At 44.3% G+C, this 13,874-nt stretch overlaps 1 protein-coding gene across 1 annotated transcript in view; it reads left to right on the top strand.

Annotated features, from left to right (window-relative positions):
* Positions 1–13,874, top strand: part of LOC138964145 (receptor-type tyrosine-protein phosphatase mu-like) — a 38,131-nt gene that overhangs the window by 22,219 nt on the left and 2,038 nt on the right. Inside the window, exons 18-28 of the mRNA XM_070336036.1 lie at positions 3,896–3,993; positions 4,358–4,486; positions 4,697–4,848; positions 5,481–5,616; positions 6,024–6,167; positions 6,590–6,689; positions 8,410–8,483; positions 8,916–9,050; positions 9,415–9,543; positions 9,934–10,088; positions 10,591–10,726. Of these exons, the coding sequence (XP_070192137.1) occupies positions 3,896–3,993; positions 4,358–4,486; positions 4,697–4,848; positions 5,481–5,616; positions 6,024–6,167; positions 6,590–6,689; positions 8,410–8,483; positions 8,916–9,050; positions 9,415–9,543; positions 9,934–10,088; positions 10,591–10,726 (1,388 nt within the window). The remainder of the gene's footprint in view (positions 1–3,895; positions 3,994–4,357; positions 4,487–4,696; positions 4,849–5,480; positions 5,617–6,023; positions 6,168–6,589; positions 6,690–8,409; positions 8,484–8,915; positions 9,051–9,414; positions 9,544–9,933; positions 10,089–10,590; positions 10,727–13,874) is intronic.

Genomic DNA, 13,874 nt, shown 5'->3' with positions numbered 1-13,874 from the left:
TGTCTACTTTGCTTTCTGCTTCAATAAAACAGTGTTTTACCTCTTCAGAAATTACACATGCCATAAATTCTTCCCTTTTATCTGGGCACCAAACGAGTTTGTCAATTCTATACGTCCCTGGTTGTTTTCTATCCAACTCATGTATTTCACTTTGTATTTGAATGTAGCACTCGACAGGCATATGTTTTGACTCAATTTTTTCCGCTATGTGCACTCTGATGTGCAAATCAAGGAGGAGTCTGGAGACAATAATATAGTCAATCACACTACAACCCGAGGTGGATATATATGTGAAATTCCCACGCTCGTCACCCTGGCCACCGTTCAAAATTTTCAGATCGAACTGTTCGCAGACACTGAGTAAACATTTACCATATTCGTTCAGTTCTTTGTCTTTTGAGTTCCGTTTCACACAGTCTTTTTCTACGTAATCCTCGTGTATCGAAAAAATGTCGAGATTCTCATCGAGAAGTGTTTTGTGCACCGCATTTCTCGAACTTGTTCTGGCATTTAAATCACCAATTAATATAAAAGGGAGGTCACCACAGTCTTGTATAATATCCATCATGCAATGTTCAATGACAGCTATGCCATTCGAAATGTCCGTTTCTCTGTAATACACAGAATTGATTGGGGGCACGTACACACCCAATAAGATCACGTCCTGGTCTGTGGCCAAGAGACTCTTCGACAACTTTAGAATTATCATGTTGTCGTATTCTGTTTCTATTCTAGTCACAAAGCGGGACAGTTCTTTTCTGACAAGCAGAGCAGTTCCTCCGGAAAGGCGTGCAGTTACACTATCTGACAGTTTTATGCCTGGGGATACAAATACTTCATGAGTCGGGAATATCAAAGTCGGAAAAGTTATTGAAAAAGTTTCCACGAGTAGCACAAAATCAAATGTTGATAGATATGAACCTATATCTGGATCATAGAGACGTTTTAGACCTTCAAGATTATACGTCAAGAAACTTACGGTTTTAGTCGAATGGAGTTGATTAACAGGGGCCCGGCCGACATCCTATCTAGCGCCTTCGCCTTCGTCTGTGACCCTATTGGTAACCGCGGGTACTGGCGTTGTGCTGTGGACCCCACAGTCAGCAAGAGTCATCTGGCGCTTGTCCATTCCCTCCCTCACAGTCTGAGCTCGTGCTCGAGTGAGGGGGCGCTTGTCAGGCACTTCGGCGATGACGTCGTTCTCCTCTGCATTGTGTTGTGTCGCGGGTGACACCTCTGTTGCTTGTGCAGTGGTGTCCGTGGCGCCTTGTATGGAGAGCTCTAAAGCTCGCAGGTTTCCCTCCTGTACGTCGTCAGACTCGTCTCCACTAGTCTCCACCAGGGCTGCTGATCTGGACGGATCTCCTGCTTCCACTGTATCCCCGTTGACCTCCTCAGTTGGCCCCACACCAGCCGGCATCTCTAGGCTGTGCGTTGAAGCGTCGTCTGGGTTGACCTTGGTCTCCTGCTGTTGGGCCGCTGCCTGGTGTGTGTTGTCGGTACCTTTACTGGTAGCTGGCGCGTTCCCTGTCTGACTGTCTTCGTCTGGGCTGCTGTATGTCTTTCTAGCTGTGGTCTCGTCTTCCATCTGGTAGTCTCGAGGTGCTGTAGTTCGTAGGTCGGCCTTTCCTGTCTCTGGGTACCGTGTATTCTCGCGTGATGCTGCGGAGTAAGTCTTTGAGTTGGGGGCGCTTTGTGGGATCCTCCATGCCTCGGGCTCTTGGCGATGCAAGTAGGCGTCCCAATCTTGGTAAGAGCTCCTGTCATACCAATCATGGTTCCAGTCGTTGGTGTTGTAAGGGTCTGCATTGTACTGGTGGCTGTGGGAGTTCCCAAACATTCCGCTTTGATAGCGCTGCTGTGTTGAGTACTGTGTCGGCACTGCATCTGTATCATAGCGATTCGTGTGTTCATCCGACTCTTGGTAGGATCTCCTGTCATACCATGCTTGGTTAGTGTTCTTGTGATTGTAGTCCTCAGCTGTGTTGTGGCGGTTGTAAGAGTCCCTGCGGGATCTGCTATGTGAGCGCCGACCTGTAGTTTGTCTCCACTGCTGATCGCCCTCGCTGTCTCTGTTGTAGTCGTTTCGTGAGCTGTGCTGCTGCTCGTGTAGAGTTCGTCTCCCTCTCCCAAAGGATGAACTCCGGTTGTAATGCCGCTGTTGTAGTGGGCCATCTACAACGAGTTTGTTGCCCCTGTAGTAAGCTTTCAGCCCTCTGTCACGATGCTCCTGGATGATGTTCTGTTGTCTGGTAGTGAGGTCAGCTGCTACAGTGATGTTCTTCCTTCTAAGCGCTTCTCTGCCTGTTGTGAGCACTTCTAATTTGTCGGACCATCTTGCAAATCTTGCAATCATTGGTTGTGGCCTTGCTGGGTTGCTGTCGTGCTTTTTGTTTCCAAGGCGATGGGCACGCACGATGTCTGTCCTGTCCCAATGTTTTTCTGGAACAGTATCTCTTAAAACGTCCAGCACCTTGGTGACGCACGTATAGTAGTCTTCGTCTGCGGACTGAGCTATGTTGAAAAACTTCAGATTGTCACGTCTAGAAAAGGCTTCTAGCTTGTCTATCTTGTCGTCTAGTTCTGCAGCGGTTTGATTAAGTCTCTCTTCAAGGGTTGTAACTGCAGCGTGCGTATCCCGTGTTTCCTGCAGCATAGAAAAGTAGTTTTGTTCTAAGTCGTCTGCTTTTGACTGTATGGACTGAATCTGCTTTCTGACATCACTGAACGAGCTGTCCATTTTGGTCATCAGTTCACTGTTCAGAGATTGAAACTTTCTCTCCTGTGTGTCAAAGAGTCTCTGCATTGTTGCTAGGTCCAGCGGACCCCCTTCCACTGCACTGTGCTGGTGGAGATTATGTTGCTGTACACCACCATAGTATGAGGGCGTAGATGCTGGTACTGATGCTGGCACCACCCACGGGTATGGGTCCGCCCCTCCCGATACAGCTGGGTAGTTGTTGTGGTTGGCCAGGTATCTGAGGTAAGTATTTCTCTCTTCCCCTGACCTCGCTGGCCCAGGGTTGGCCTCCACATCGCCGCAGGAGAGCAAGTATCCAGCAATGAACACAAACGCACTCATTGTGAGCAGCGGAAGTGTAAGCATGCTTGCTTGTTGTGGGCTGATGCAAAGCTTATATCTCTCATGTTCTTTGCTCGACTGTGTTGCGTTTCTTTTCATGCTCAGTATAACTGCAAGTTCGAGCCACGACCGCCGCAAACTGTCAACGCACGGGGAAACAGTGAGTGAGTTGTAGTCTGTACTGTCACACACTGCCACAACAATAAACAATGTCGTCAGCATCGTGGTCCGAACGCTACTCACTGGCCAGTGCACGAGCAGCGAGTGTTTTTGGGCTGCCTTTTCTTTACTCTTTTTGCTTCTTTGACTCATGTAGGAAAGAAAAGTCCAATAAAATCCGCCACAAGCCATTCTGGCACTCAGATCTGGCACCTTCATGTTCCTTTAGTGCTCCCACGCAAGTCAGTATAAAAAAGTATCCACTTAGGAACTTTCTTCCGCTAAAAATTAGCAAGTTTTGCGGAGCAAATTTTGTGCGACTGCTCGGTCCCGGCACGCAGCATTCAGTCCAGAGAGAGAGAGAGAGAGAGAGAGAGAGAGAGAGATTTTGTGTTTCATTTTTATCAACCTGTTATTGCACATGAAAGTCAAGATGATATAAAAGAAGATGAGTTGTTAAGCCGTGTCTTTCCCAAGATTCCTGTTGCAAATGATATGACTGCACCGACCCGTGATCAGGTCAGTACGTTGTACTCTCGACTGAAACACAACTGTGCACTGGCTCGAGTGTTTTAAGTAGACACACCTGACCACAGTATTCTTTGACCGGTATGACTATCTCTAATGAATTGGTGGTTATTGTGATGTAAACAGGTCCTCGCCACAACACAATGGCGGACATGTGGTGGATGATCTGGCAAGAGCAGGTCTCTCACGTCGTCATGCTCACCAACACCATGGAGGCAGACAGAGTAAGGGAAAGGAAATCAAACACGCACATGTACGCATATATGCATACACAAATGCACAACTACAGAAACAAAAGAATACAAGGACGAAATATGTGCAAACAGACACACACACACACACACACACACACACACACACACACACACACACACACACACACACACACACACACACACACGCACACGCAGGCACAGGCACAGGCAGACACCGCAACTTCACAACGTTTTCTACTGTACCATCTTTAGAGTCTCCAGGCGTGGCCTTCCTTGTAATAACGAGATGTAAGTTAATTTCTTGGAGTATATAATTATACCATATCTTGCATTCAAATAGTTTTCGTTTATTTTGTGTGTGTGTGTGTCACAGAAAAAATGCGAGGAGTACTGGCCAAGTCTAGGAGAACACAAACAATACGGCTTTATTGACGTCACGAGTCTTGACGTACAAGAGAGAGCTGACTACGTCATCAGAACCTTCCAGATTCAAGATAAGAACGTGAGTGTTTCGATGAACAGAAGCTTGTTGGAAACAGATATGCCTCGTTGCAGCTCAACTGCACATTATTTGAGTGGTAGAACAAGCAGTTATCAGCTGTATTATGTCGAAGAAAAGAGTTTTACGTCCCAGCGTGTCGCCCATACTTGTTTTCGGTAGGGTTGAAGAAGAGGAAAACTGTTTCCTTCACGGTTTCAACCTCGGTTTCAGAGTGGTGACACTCGCCAAGTGACGCAATATCACTACGTGACGTGGCCGGATCATGACGTGCCCCTAGTGACGCCACTGGTGGACTTTTGGTGTAGCGTCAGTAGCGCGTATCGCGCTGAGCAGCCCTCCGCTCCTCTACTCGTGCACTGCAGGTATGTCTGAAAAGATTGCATGTGAAAGGTCTAACATGCCACGGTTACGTCTCATTGTTCGATAGATGCAGAAGCAATTTTCGCAAAGATTCTTTCCTGCCTCCTTTCATTTTCATTTCCATTTACTTGATTGTCCAATTGCTGAGAAATTTGGGTCTATTCCTCCTAGTGGAAAGCTAGCAGCAACACGAGTCGCGATACCAAGGTGTGTGCGTGTTTAGATGTTATCAACCACGTACATGCACTCATGTCAGAATGACCGAGGCCTTTTCCTTACCTCCTTCCCTACACCTGTCCACATAACATCATTTCTTTACTATCCAAATGTCATTATCTGCTAACTAGTAGTTAAAAGAATAAAGCCATCTTTTGAAACAGTCTTGTTCAACATTATTCTTTTTGTGACAGTTCTTGGCAGTTTGGTGTCAACCTTTGAACTAACCTTCTTAACGTGTTCTTATTTGTGCAGGGCAGTATAACTATGATGTAAAACGTGAATAAAACGTTTGCACGTGTTCCTTTTTAACAAATGTTTTTAAAATGTGTTTATTTATCTGAACAAAATTCTGGATATCTTTTACACATTGTATCGATCAGTCCTACATACACTGGCTTTTTTGTAACACGTGCAGCGCTGGTGTGGGACGCACAGGGGCGTTCGTCGCTCTGGATAGTCTGATCCAGCAGGCGCAGTACAGCAAGCAGGTCAATGTGCTGCACGCCGCAACACGTCTGCGGCACGACCGCTGCAACATGATACAGACCAAGGTATCCAACACCGCCTGTTTTTTCTCAATGTTTGCGTGTTGCGTTTTCTGATTTGTTTTCCTTCTGTACATGTTTTGTTCTGTTTTGGTTATCTGCCTACGAATGTCTAGCTGTCTGCCTATGTACGTGTTGGTTAACTTCTATTGGTATGTGTGTGTGTGTGTGTGTGTGTGTGTGTGTGTGTGTGTGTGTGTGTGTGTGTGTGTGTGTGTGTGTGTGTGTGTGTGTTGTCGTTGCATCTGTCATTCCGTAGGAAAGAACTGGAACAGGGCTTCCAACCTCTACTTCACAATATTGGGAAACACTGATAATCACATACAGTTGTTTTCTATTTTAGACTTACCATTATAAGTAAACCGTTGTTGTTGGTTTTTGTATTGACTTTTGTCATGTTATGTTCTGCGCAGGGTCAGTATCGCCTTGTCTATGAAGCTGTCCTGGAGGCCTACACATGTCGTCACTGCAGAGTACCGATGGCATCACTCGACGCGGTGCTGACGTCACATGTCGACCCAAACAAGGACAATGATTACATCGACACAGAGTTCAAGGTACATATGCAATTGATTTGGTCGTATTATTATAATCATTGAAACCACTTTCATTTAACAAAGAAATAATTTACTGCGTATATATTTTATGTTCACAAAATGGAAACTTGGTCTCAATTTTTCGCCTATGCTTTCCGGAAGAACTAGTTTTCATTTGTATAAAATTGATAAACAAGGAACCTTTTTCTGCATATTGTTAAAACAATTTTGACCTTTAGTGGCAGAAAACGGTACCCTTGGCCCGTGCCAATGTGCATTTTAGAGTACTTTCATTGAAATAATGGATCTTCCCGAACAGTGTAAGTAACTATCCATCACTGACGAAGTCGTATTTCCATTGAGTCATACGTATGATTAATCTTTTGATAAAGTTCTAAGTGACAATCTTCCATATGTTCTCACAAATGTGATATTTGAAACAGAAACTGCAGCAGATGAAGGTCTTGCTGTCCAAGCCAAACCACACAGAGGCAGAGAAAGAAGAGAACATCAACAAGAACACAGACGTCACCGTCCTCCCTGGTAAGGAAAACTCGAAATGAGTTGTCTGTGAAATTAGACTTTAATGAGATACGCTATACCGATACATGCATAATCTGACGGTGACCTTATGAGTATTTTTCCTCTACTGGTATGTCTAAACCATCGAGACGTCTTCTGTCATTTTCCCCTTCTTTTGGCGCCAGAGGTCTCTCTTTACATGGGAGGGTCAACAAGAGATTCTTGGTTTGTTCAATCAGTGTCGTATCTCATTAAGGGAAAGTTAAATCCAAATTGAAAGAGGCACAACACCAAGGGACCTAAGCGAAAATAACAGTAATAAACAAATGAAACCTTTTTCCAACTGCACCTTCTGTCTCCCTGAGATATGTTACTGTAAGCACACATCAGCATCTTAATGTTAAGAGGATGGAAGTCGCTTGTTCATTATTCCCAATGCTTGTTATTCTCTCAGGTGCCAGGCGAGTGGTTCCGCATAACTCCCACTTACACATGTCGTATGCATTTAGAGGCGCTTCCTTTGCTTTGTTTCTCACATCTTAGAGGCACAGTAAGCCTCCCGTAAACCATCACAGATACGGTCAGGCTTTTACACACAGTACAAACACCCTTTCATTTAAACACTCACCGATTGAGAACATCCTAGGTGCCTTCCGTAAAGAGCGAACAATTATCAAAGAATTTATTTTTGCGTGGTTTATCTTACCCCTGAGCCATCGTGAACTCGTGTGATCCAGTTTCCCTTTTTCACAATGTAGTCGTCAGTTAGTCATTTGAATGCGACTCGATGTGAGCTTATCTACAATAGCACGTTTTTATGCACGAAACAAACGGCTGTGGTTCACAAGAACTCTAGCGATGGCTTTTGACTGTTGAGAGGAACGGCGATATGCATAAACCGTCCCTTGCGTGACCCTGCTTCCGGGCTTTTCTTTTTTCAAACTTTCACAACTTCGAATTGTACTGATCTTGTCTTGATGAAAAAAGAATTCTTTTATGATTAAAGAATGTTTGTGTAACAAGCTGTCAATTTATTATTTAGATTTTAAAAGTTAGGTCTAGCGCAAAAACGCACCACGGTCCAAAAACATTCTGATAATCATCGATCCACGGCTATGGCCAGTTTACATCGATAGAATGAGACCCGAAGGGAAGTAACTCATTTTTGACCTGAGTTCAGGATGGGTCCAAAAAGTGTTCGAGACAATCTGCAAAATTAATTCTTTAAAAATTGCTCGCTCTTTACGTAGGGCACCTAGGATGTTCCCGTTTGGTGAGCGTTCAAATGGAAGGGTGTTTGTACTGTGTGTAAAAGCCTGACAGTATCTGTGATGGTTTACGGGAGGCTTACTGTCCGGGCGTGATTTCCGGTATTGAATATTCATAACAGCCGTCCAGCACCAAAACGAGGCGCCATTGTTGTAGAGGAGCAAGTCCACGAAAATAAATTCTTTGAAAATTTCTCACGCTCGACAGAAAGCAGCCAGGATGTTCCCGTTCGGTGAGCGTTCAAATGGAAGTATGCTTGTACTGTATGTAGACGCTCGGGGAGCTCTGTGATGGTTTACGGGAGGCGTACTATGCCTTTAAGCGCGCATATTATTTGGCTTGGCCTTGCTGGCGTGTCGTCAAAATGGTGTTACAAAAGGTTGGACAGATTGTCTAATAAATATTACAAATTTAGAAAACAATTTCGACGCGTACCAAGTTGCTTTGATATATTTGTCTTTTTTTGTTGCAGACGACACACACTTGGTGTATCTCACGTATCACGTGAGAGGACGTAACCAATATATCAACGCCGTCTACGCACCGGTATGTATACGAATACCAACAAAACGTTACAGTGAAGTTAATTTATGTTCGCAAACACAATCATCAGTTCTTATTTACCATATCTCTAATGTAATCTATCATGGATGTAAACGAAGCAGAGCAGTCGGATTTTGGGGAGAAACTGATATGATATCTAAAGGGACGTAAGAGCTATGAACTCAATAAAAGAGTGGTTAAAATGTATATGTACCTTACATAACTTATTTTTAGATTTTGCTCATTGTGTCTGCAAAGAAATTCACAGAGTGCGATTTTGCAAAGCATATAGCCTTTTGCAGTCAACGAGAGAGAGCGATGTACAACAGAAACATGCGCTCACGTGTGATTAGTTTCTAACTAGCTTAAGAATAGCAGACATTATTTTTGTTCAGGAGAAATGATTCAAGATTAACTCTTTTGTTCTGTGTTCAGACCTTTTTCAGACGGAAGGGCTGTATTCTCACGCAACTTCCTCTTCGTGACACATTCGTCGACTTTTGGAGACTGATCGTCGGAAATGACGTCACCACGGTTTTCTCTCTTGGCTCCGAAATCAGCCAATCAGACGTGAGTAATGTGCGGAGTGTAGAGTTCTATAAGTTGTATTAATAATGGAAGTTTGATTACTTTGGGTATTTACGCAACTATTTCAAACAAAAACAATATACATTAGAACCTTCTCGGAAACGACTCTGCGTATCACTGAGGTGAAGAGAGTTATTGATTTCAAGTTAAACATGGACGATTGTAACTGATCGAGACTAAAAGTCATACGAAAACAGTTATTCCAGTGTTGGCACAGCAGCCGGTGTGTGTGTTAGAGTGTGTGCGTGAGTATATGTGTGTGTGTGTGTGTGTGTGCGCGCGCGTGCATTCTTGACTATGTGTTTGCTTTGCATGTTTGTCTATCTGTCTACGTGACTGTGTGCAGACGGACGAAGTATACTGGCCACGCCACAAAGGTCAAGCGATGACGTATGGTCCCTTCAACGTCACACTCCACGCACACAACTGTCTTGGTCCGCATCTCACCTCGTATAAACTTTCCGTAGTCGCCGAGGTGAGGGAAGAAAATGTTTGCAAATGGCGGTTCACGATCGGTCTTTTGTGTCAGGAGACGGTTTGTGCTGTTCTTCTACCATTTAACCCCTATTCTAGTCCCTAAAGGCGCTGTCATAAATATGCTATCCATATTATGGATTCGATTTTGAACAGAGACGGGGAAAAAAACATCAGATACGGGGTTTATTGTGACCTTCATTCTCTCACACGGAGACGATGAATTGTTAACGATATTTTCCTTTTGTGTTTCTATACTTACTAATTTAAAGCCTTACATTTTATAATGACGCAAATGTGCAAGGATTAGTCTGTACTCTTCTAGAAATGCTACTTGCGCCGTCTACAGACACTTCAATATCATATCACTGCTTTCACATGTCTTACACAGGGTGCCAGCAAAGCGTCAGAGTTGTATCTCCATCGCTACAGCGGCTGGGCCAAAGAGTTGCCGGCTGACGTCACTGATTTTACGCAGCTGCTGTGTCTGCTGACGCAAAGTGACTCAAATGACGCGAGCTCAGCCCCTGTGGTGTTGCAGTGCAGGTAACTTTTAAGCTAGATAATAGTACAAGATAGAGAAACAGATTGTTATGTAACATACAAGGAGACCGCGCTGAAAAAGAAAATACCGACAGAGTTAGAGTAGAATTAATAAACAATAAGAAACATATGTAACGCAACGCAACACGACACAAGGCAAGGCAAGGCAAGGCAAGGCAAGGCAAGGCAAGGCAAGGCAAGGCAAGACAAGACAAGACCACACCACACCACACCACACCACACCACACCACACCACACCACACCACACCACACTGCCACACCACAACACAACACAACACAACACAACATCCAGCCTGCATAAAGCAAACATTTAGGAAGAAGAAGGGATGAGGAACCACATCGTTAAAAATAACTTTCAAACACAAAGTTGTTTAAAAGTAGCGTCACTTTAATTCTTTTATGTTTTACTTCTGCTGAAATTATTATTTATTTACGTAGTTTACAGATGTTTATAACAGAATAATGTGTTGTTGTTGTTCATCAGGGATGGAGCTTCGAGGTGTGGGATTGTCCGTGCCCTTGCTGACGTCATTAACCGCATGACGTCAGACGGTCAGGTGGACGTGTACACGGCAGTGAAGCACGTTCAGAATGTCAGACCTCAAAGTGTATTGTCAGTGGTGGGTATTCCTTGCCGATATTTTCGTGTAGTTTCTATATATATATACGACTTGTGTCTGTCTGTCTGTGTGTGTGTGTGTGTGTGTGTGTGTGTGTGTGTGAGTGTTCGCGATGCACGGCCAAAGTTCTCGATGGATCTGCTTCAAATTTGGTGGGCATATTCAGGTACACCCGGGACAGGACACAACCTGGTCGATATTTTATCACGTGCTCTCAGCGCGCAGCGCTGAACCGATTTTGGTTCTACCTCAGCTACCCGGGCCCCCATACCGACACACCAAAGCCAAAGTTCTCGGTGGATCTTTTTCAAATTTGGACACCGTATTCAGCTACACCCCGGACACAATATCATCGATGAGATATTTCAACGCGTGCTGTCAGCGCGCAGCGCTGAACCGATTTTGGTTTTTCTGTTCATTTCACCATTCCCAGTAACTCTTCCTTATCTTCTCCATGTTTTCAGCGTTTACCTCCCTTCCTTCGTATGGTGCACTATAGTATGAGGGGGCATCTTCGGATATTCCCGGCGTTCTGTTACTATTTTTAGAAGGTCACCGCAGTGTCCAGAACGTAAATTGGACCCGTAAATTATCCTCACTGTAAAAGTGCAAAGGTCGAATCAATTTATAGCCACGCGAAAAATACACTGTCATCTATCTCTCTATATATACGGCTTCTCTGTGTTTGTGTGTGTGTGTGTGTGTGTGTGTGTGTGTGTGTGTGTGTGTGTCTCTCTCTCTATGTGGGCAACACCAGTGAGGGCCCCAAAGGGGGGGTATCATCACGATCACGGGAAGGGAAATTTTAGCTTTCACGATCACAGTTACCTTGATTTTAGTTTTCACGATCACGAACACCAGTGGCAAATCACGGTCACGGTAAAAGTTGCAGGTACAGAAAGCACGTGTCAAAGTAAACACAACCACACAGTTATTCGCTCCTCTGGATCTATTGTTTATTCAACACAAAGTGACAACTGTTGCACTTTTGTATTATTTTTTTTTTAATTCTCTTTCATTCACACATAGAAATACATATCATGATTTGTAATCAGTAACAAGAATGTTGTTTTCATTGTTTTTTCTCTCGCTCTCTCTCTCTCTCTCTCTCTCTCTCTCTCTCTCTCTCTCTCTCTCTCTCTCTCTCTCTCTCTCTCTCTCTCTCTCTCTCTCTCTCTCTCTCTCATAGTCATTCAGACACACAGGAATATACACTCCAGGGGCGGAGTAGTTAAGCCAGAGGGGAGGTTGGGGGGTTACAACCTGGGGTCCAGGGGTAGACCTTGTGGGGTACATGGGCAAGGCCCCGTTGGGGGGTCTGGGGGGCTTAGCCCCCCATAAGCTGAAGAGTTTTAGCTATTTTATGAACAATTTATGGCTTATCCTTGATTTTAAACATGATCAACTGGTGTCAGCAGCCACTCATTATTTCTAGTTAGTATAAAAAAAAAAATTTTACAGCCGGGGGGGGGGGGGGTTCTGGAACCCCTGTAACCCCCCCTCCTAATCCGCCCCTGCACTCATACACATTCAACTCCCACACCCTCACTCACACACATGAATATATATAGGCTACTTGCACAATTTCACCTTTCCAGAGCTAAATCTTTTAAACCCTTTTTCTCAAAAACTATTGGGTGGATTGAAATTAAAGTACATGTATGTGTGATGGTAGAGTCTATAATCCTGACTAAAGGTCAGTCTAGGAATCATGAAGGTGGGTGAAGGAATATACACTCATACACATTCAACTCCCACACCCTCACTCACACACATGAATATATACTTGCACAATTTCACATTTCCAGAGCTAAATCTTTTAAACCCATTTTCTCAAAAACTATTGGGTGGATTGAAATTAAAGTACATGTATGTGTGATGGTAGAGTCTATAATAACAAAATCCCCAACGAACATGACTTTGATCGACTTTGACATGAGGATCAAGTGACCCAAACTGGCACGTCTCCCCGCCATAGTTCCTGAATTTAACCCATTGTTGATAAGTTTACAGGCGCTAAAATAAATCCAAGCTTAATGCAAAGAAGCGACAATTAGAATCTATGCCAAGCGTGTCCACGTTGCTGGGATGAAATGCTCCCCCCCCCCTGGCTTAAGCATGTACCTCCCAAACGCTTTTTTTTTGCATCTGGAACATCATGAAATCCGAGGAGAAATCGCACCTCTCACCCCCTTTCGAAAGACATTTATCTTCAACGATTTTTGTGATGAAAAGTATGAGTCCTTACAATCTCAATTCTTCTTCATTGCCTATACAGCTTGCTGTCGAATTTACCTTTTTCGTTCAAGGAGAGGCTTCCTTTCCCTCCAGAAACATCAAAAAACGTTCAGCTTCAAGGGGGCTTCACCCCCTTGCAACCCCCACCAAGGAAGCCACCTGGACCCCCACCAAGGGGCTTTGCCCCCTGGACCCCCATCTGTAACCCCCCCCCACCCCTATACTTACCTAGTCCGGCCCTGAATAGATCAACATACCTTGACATTTTGTCTTCGGAAAGACGGACCCGTAGCCTGACCTTTCCATCAAGGAAGGCATTCTCGCCGCCTGCTTTTGTCTGGTTTGAATCCACAAAATATAACAGAAGTTCGATGACAGTACCGCTGCACGCCATTTTTTATCTTCGAATTCGAATTTGACTGAATGCACTCAAAAGGCTTTAGCACGAAGCCCTTCCATTGGATGAAGTTTGGCAGACTTTTGCAATTCGCCTTCTGATTGGATCTCTTTTTTTGTGTGATTGGTTCTCTTTTGTGTTGTTGCTTCCCTTCAATCAGGATTGGCTCCTTGCTTGACGAATAGAGGATCATAGAGTGATACAGCTGTGAAAAATGTACGTTGAAAATAAAATGCTTTGCAATAATGCCCATCACGATCACGAAAACAAATGACGATCACGATCACGAGACTTGATTTTTTTGTCATCACGGATCACGGGCAAAGTCCCATCACGATCACAGAAATTGAAATTTCGGCAATCACGGTCACAGAAAGGTCAAAAAACGCCAATCACGATCACGATTTTAAACCCTTTGGGGCCCTCACCTGTGGATTGTTCAGTTCTGTTTGTGATGTGGTCTGGCGGCTTTTGTGTATTTGTATGTACTGGCCTTCCTTTGAGAAGCCATAA

The sequence above is a fragment of the Littorina saxatilis genome, linkage group LG4 (genome assembly GCF_037325665.1).
Source record: "Littorina saxatilis isolate snail1 linkage group LG4, US_GU_Lsax_2.0, whole genome shotgun sequence".
In the NCBI taxonomy this organism is placed as follows: Eukaryota; Metazoa; Mollusca; class Gastropoda; order Littorinimorpha; family Littorinidae; genus Littorina; species Littorina saxatilis.
Note: the sequence above shows the minus strand (reverse complement) of the source record. Positions and strands in the feature narration are given on the sequence as shown.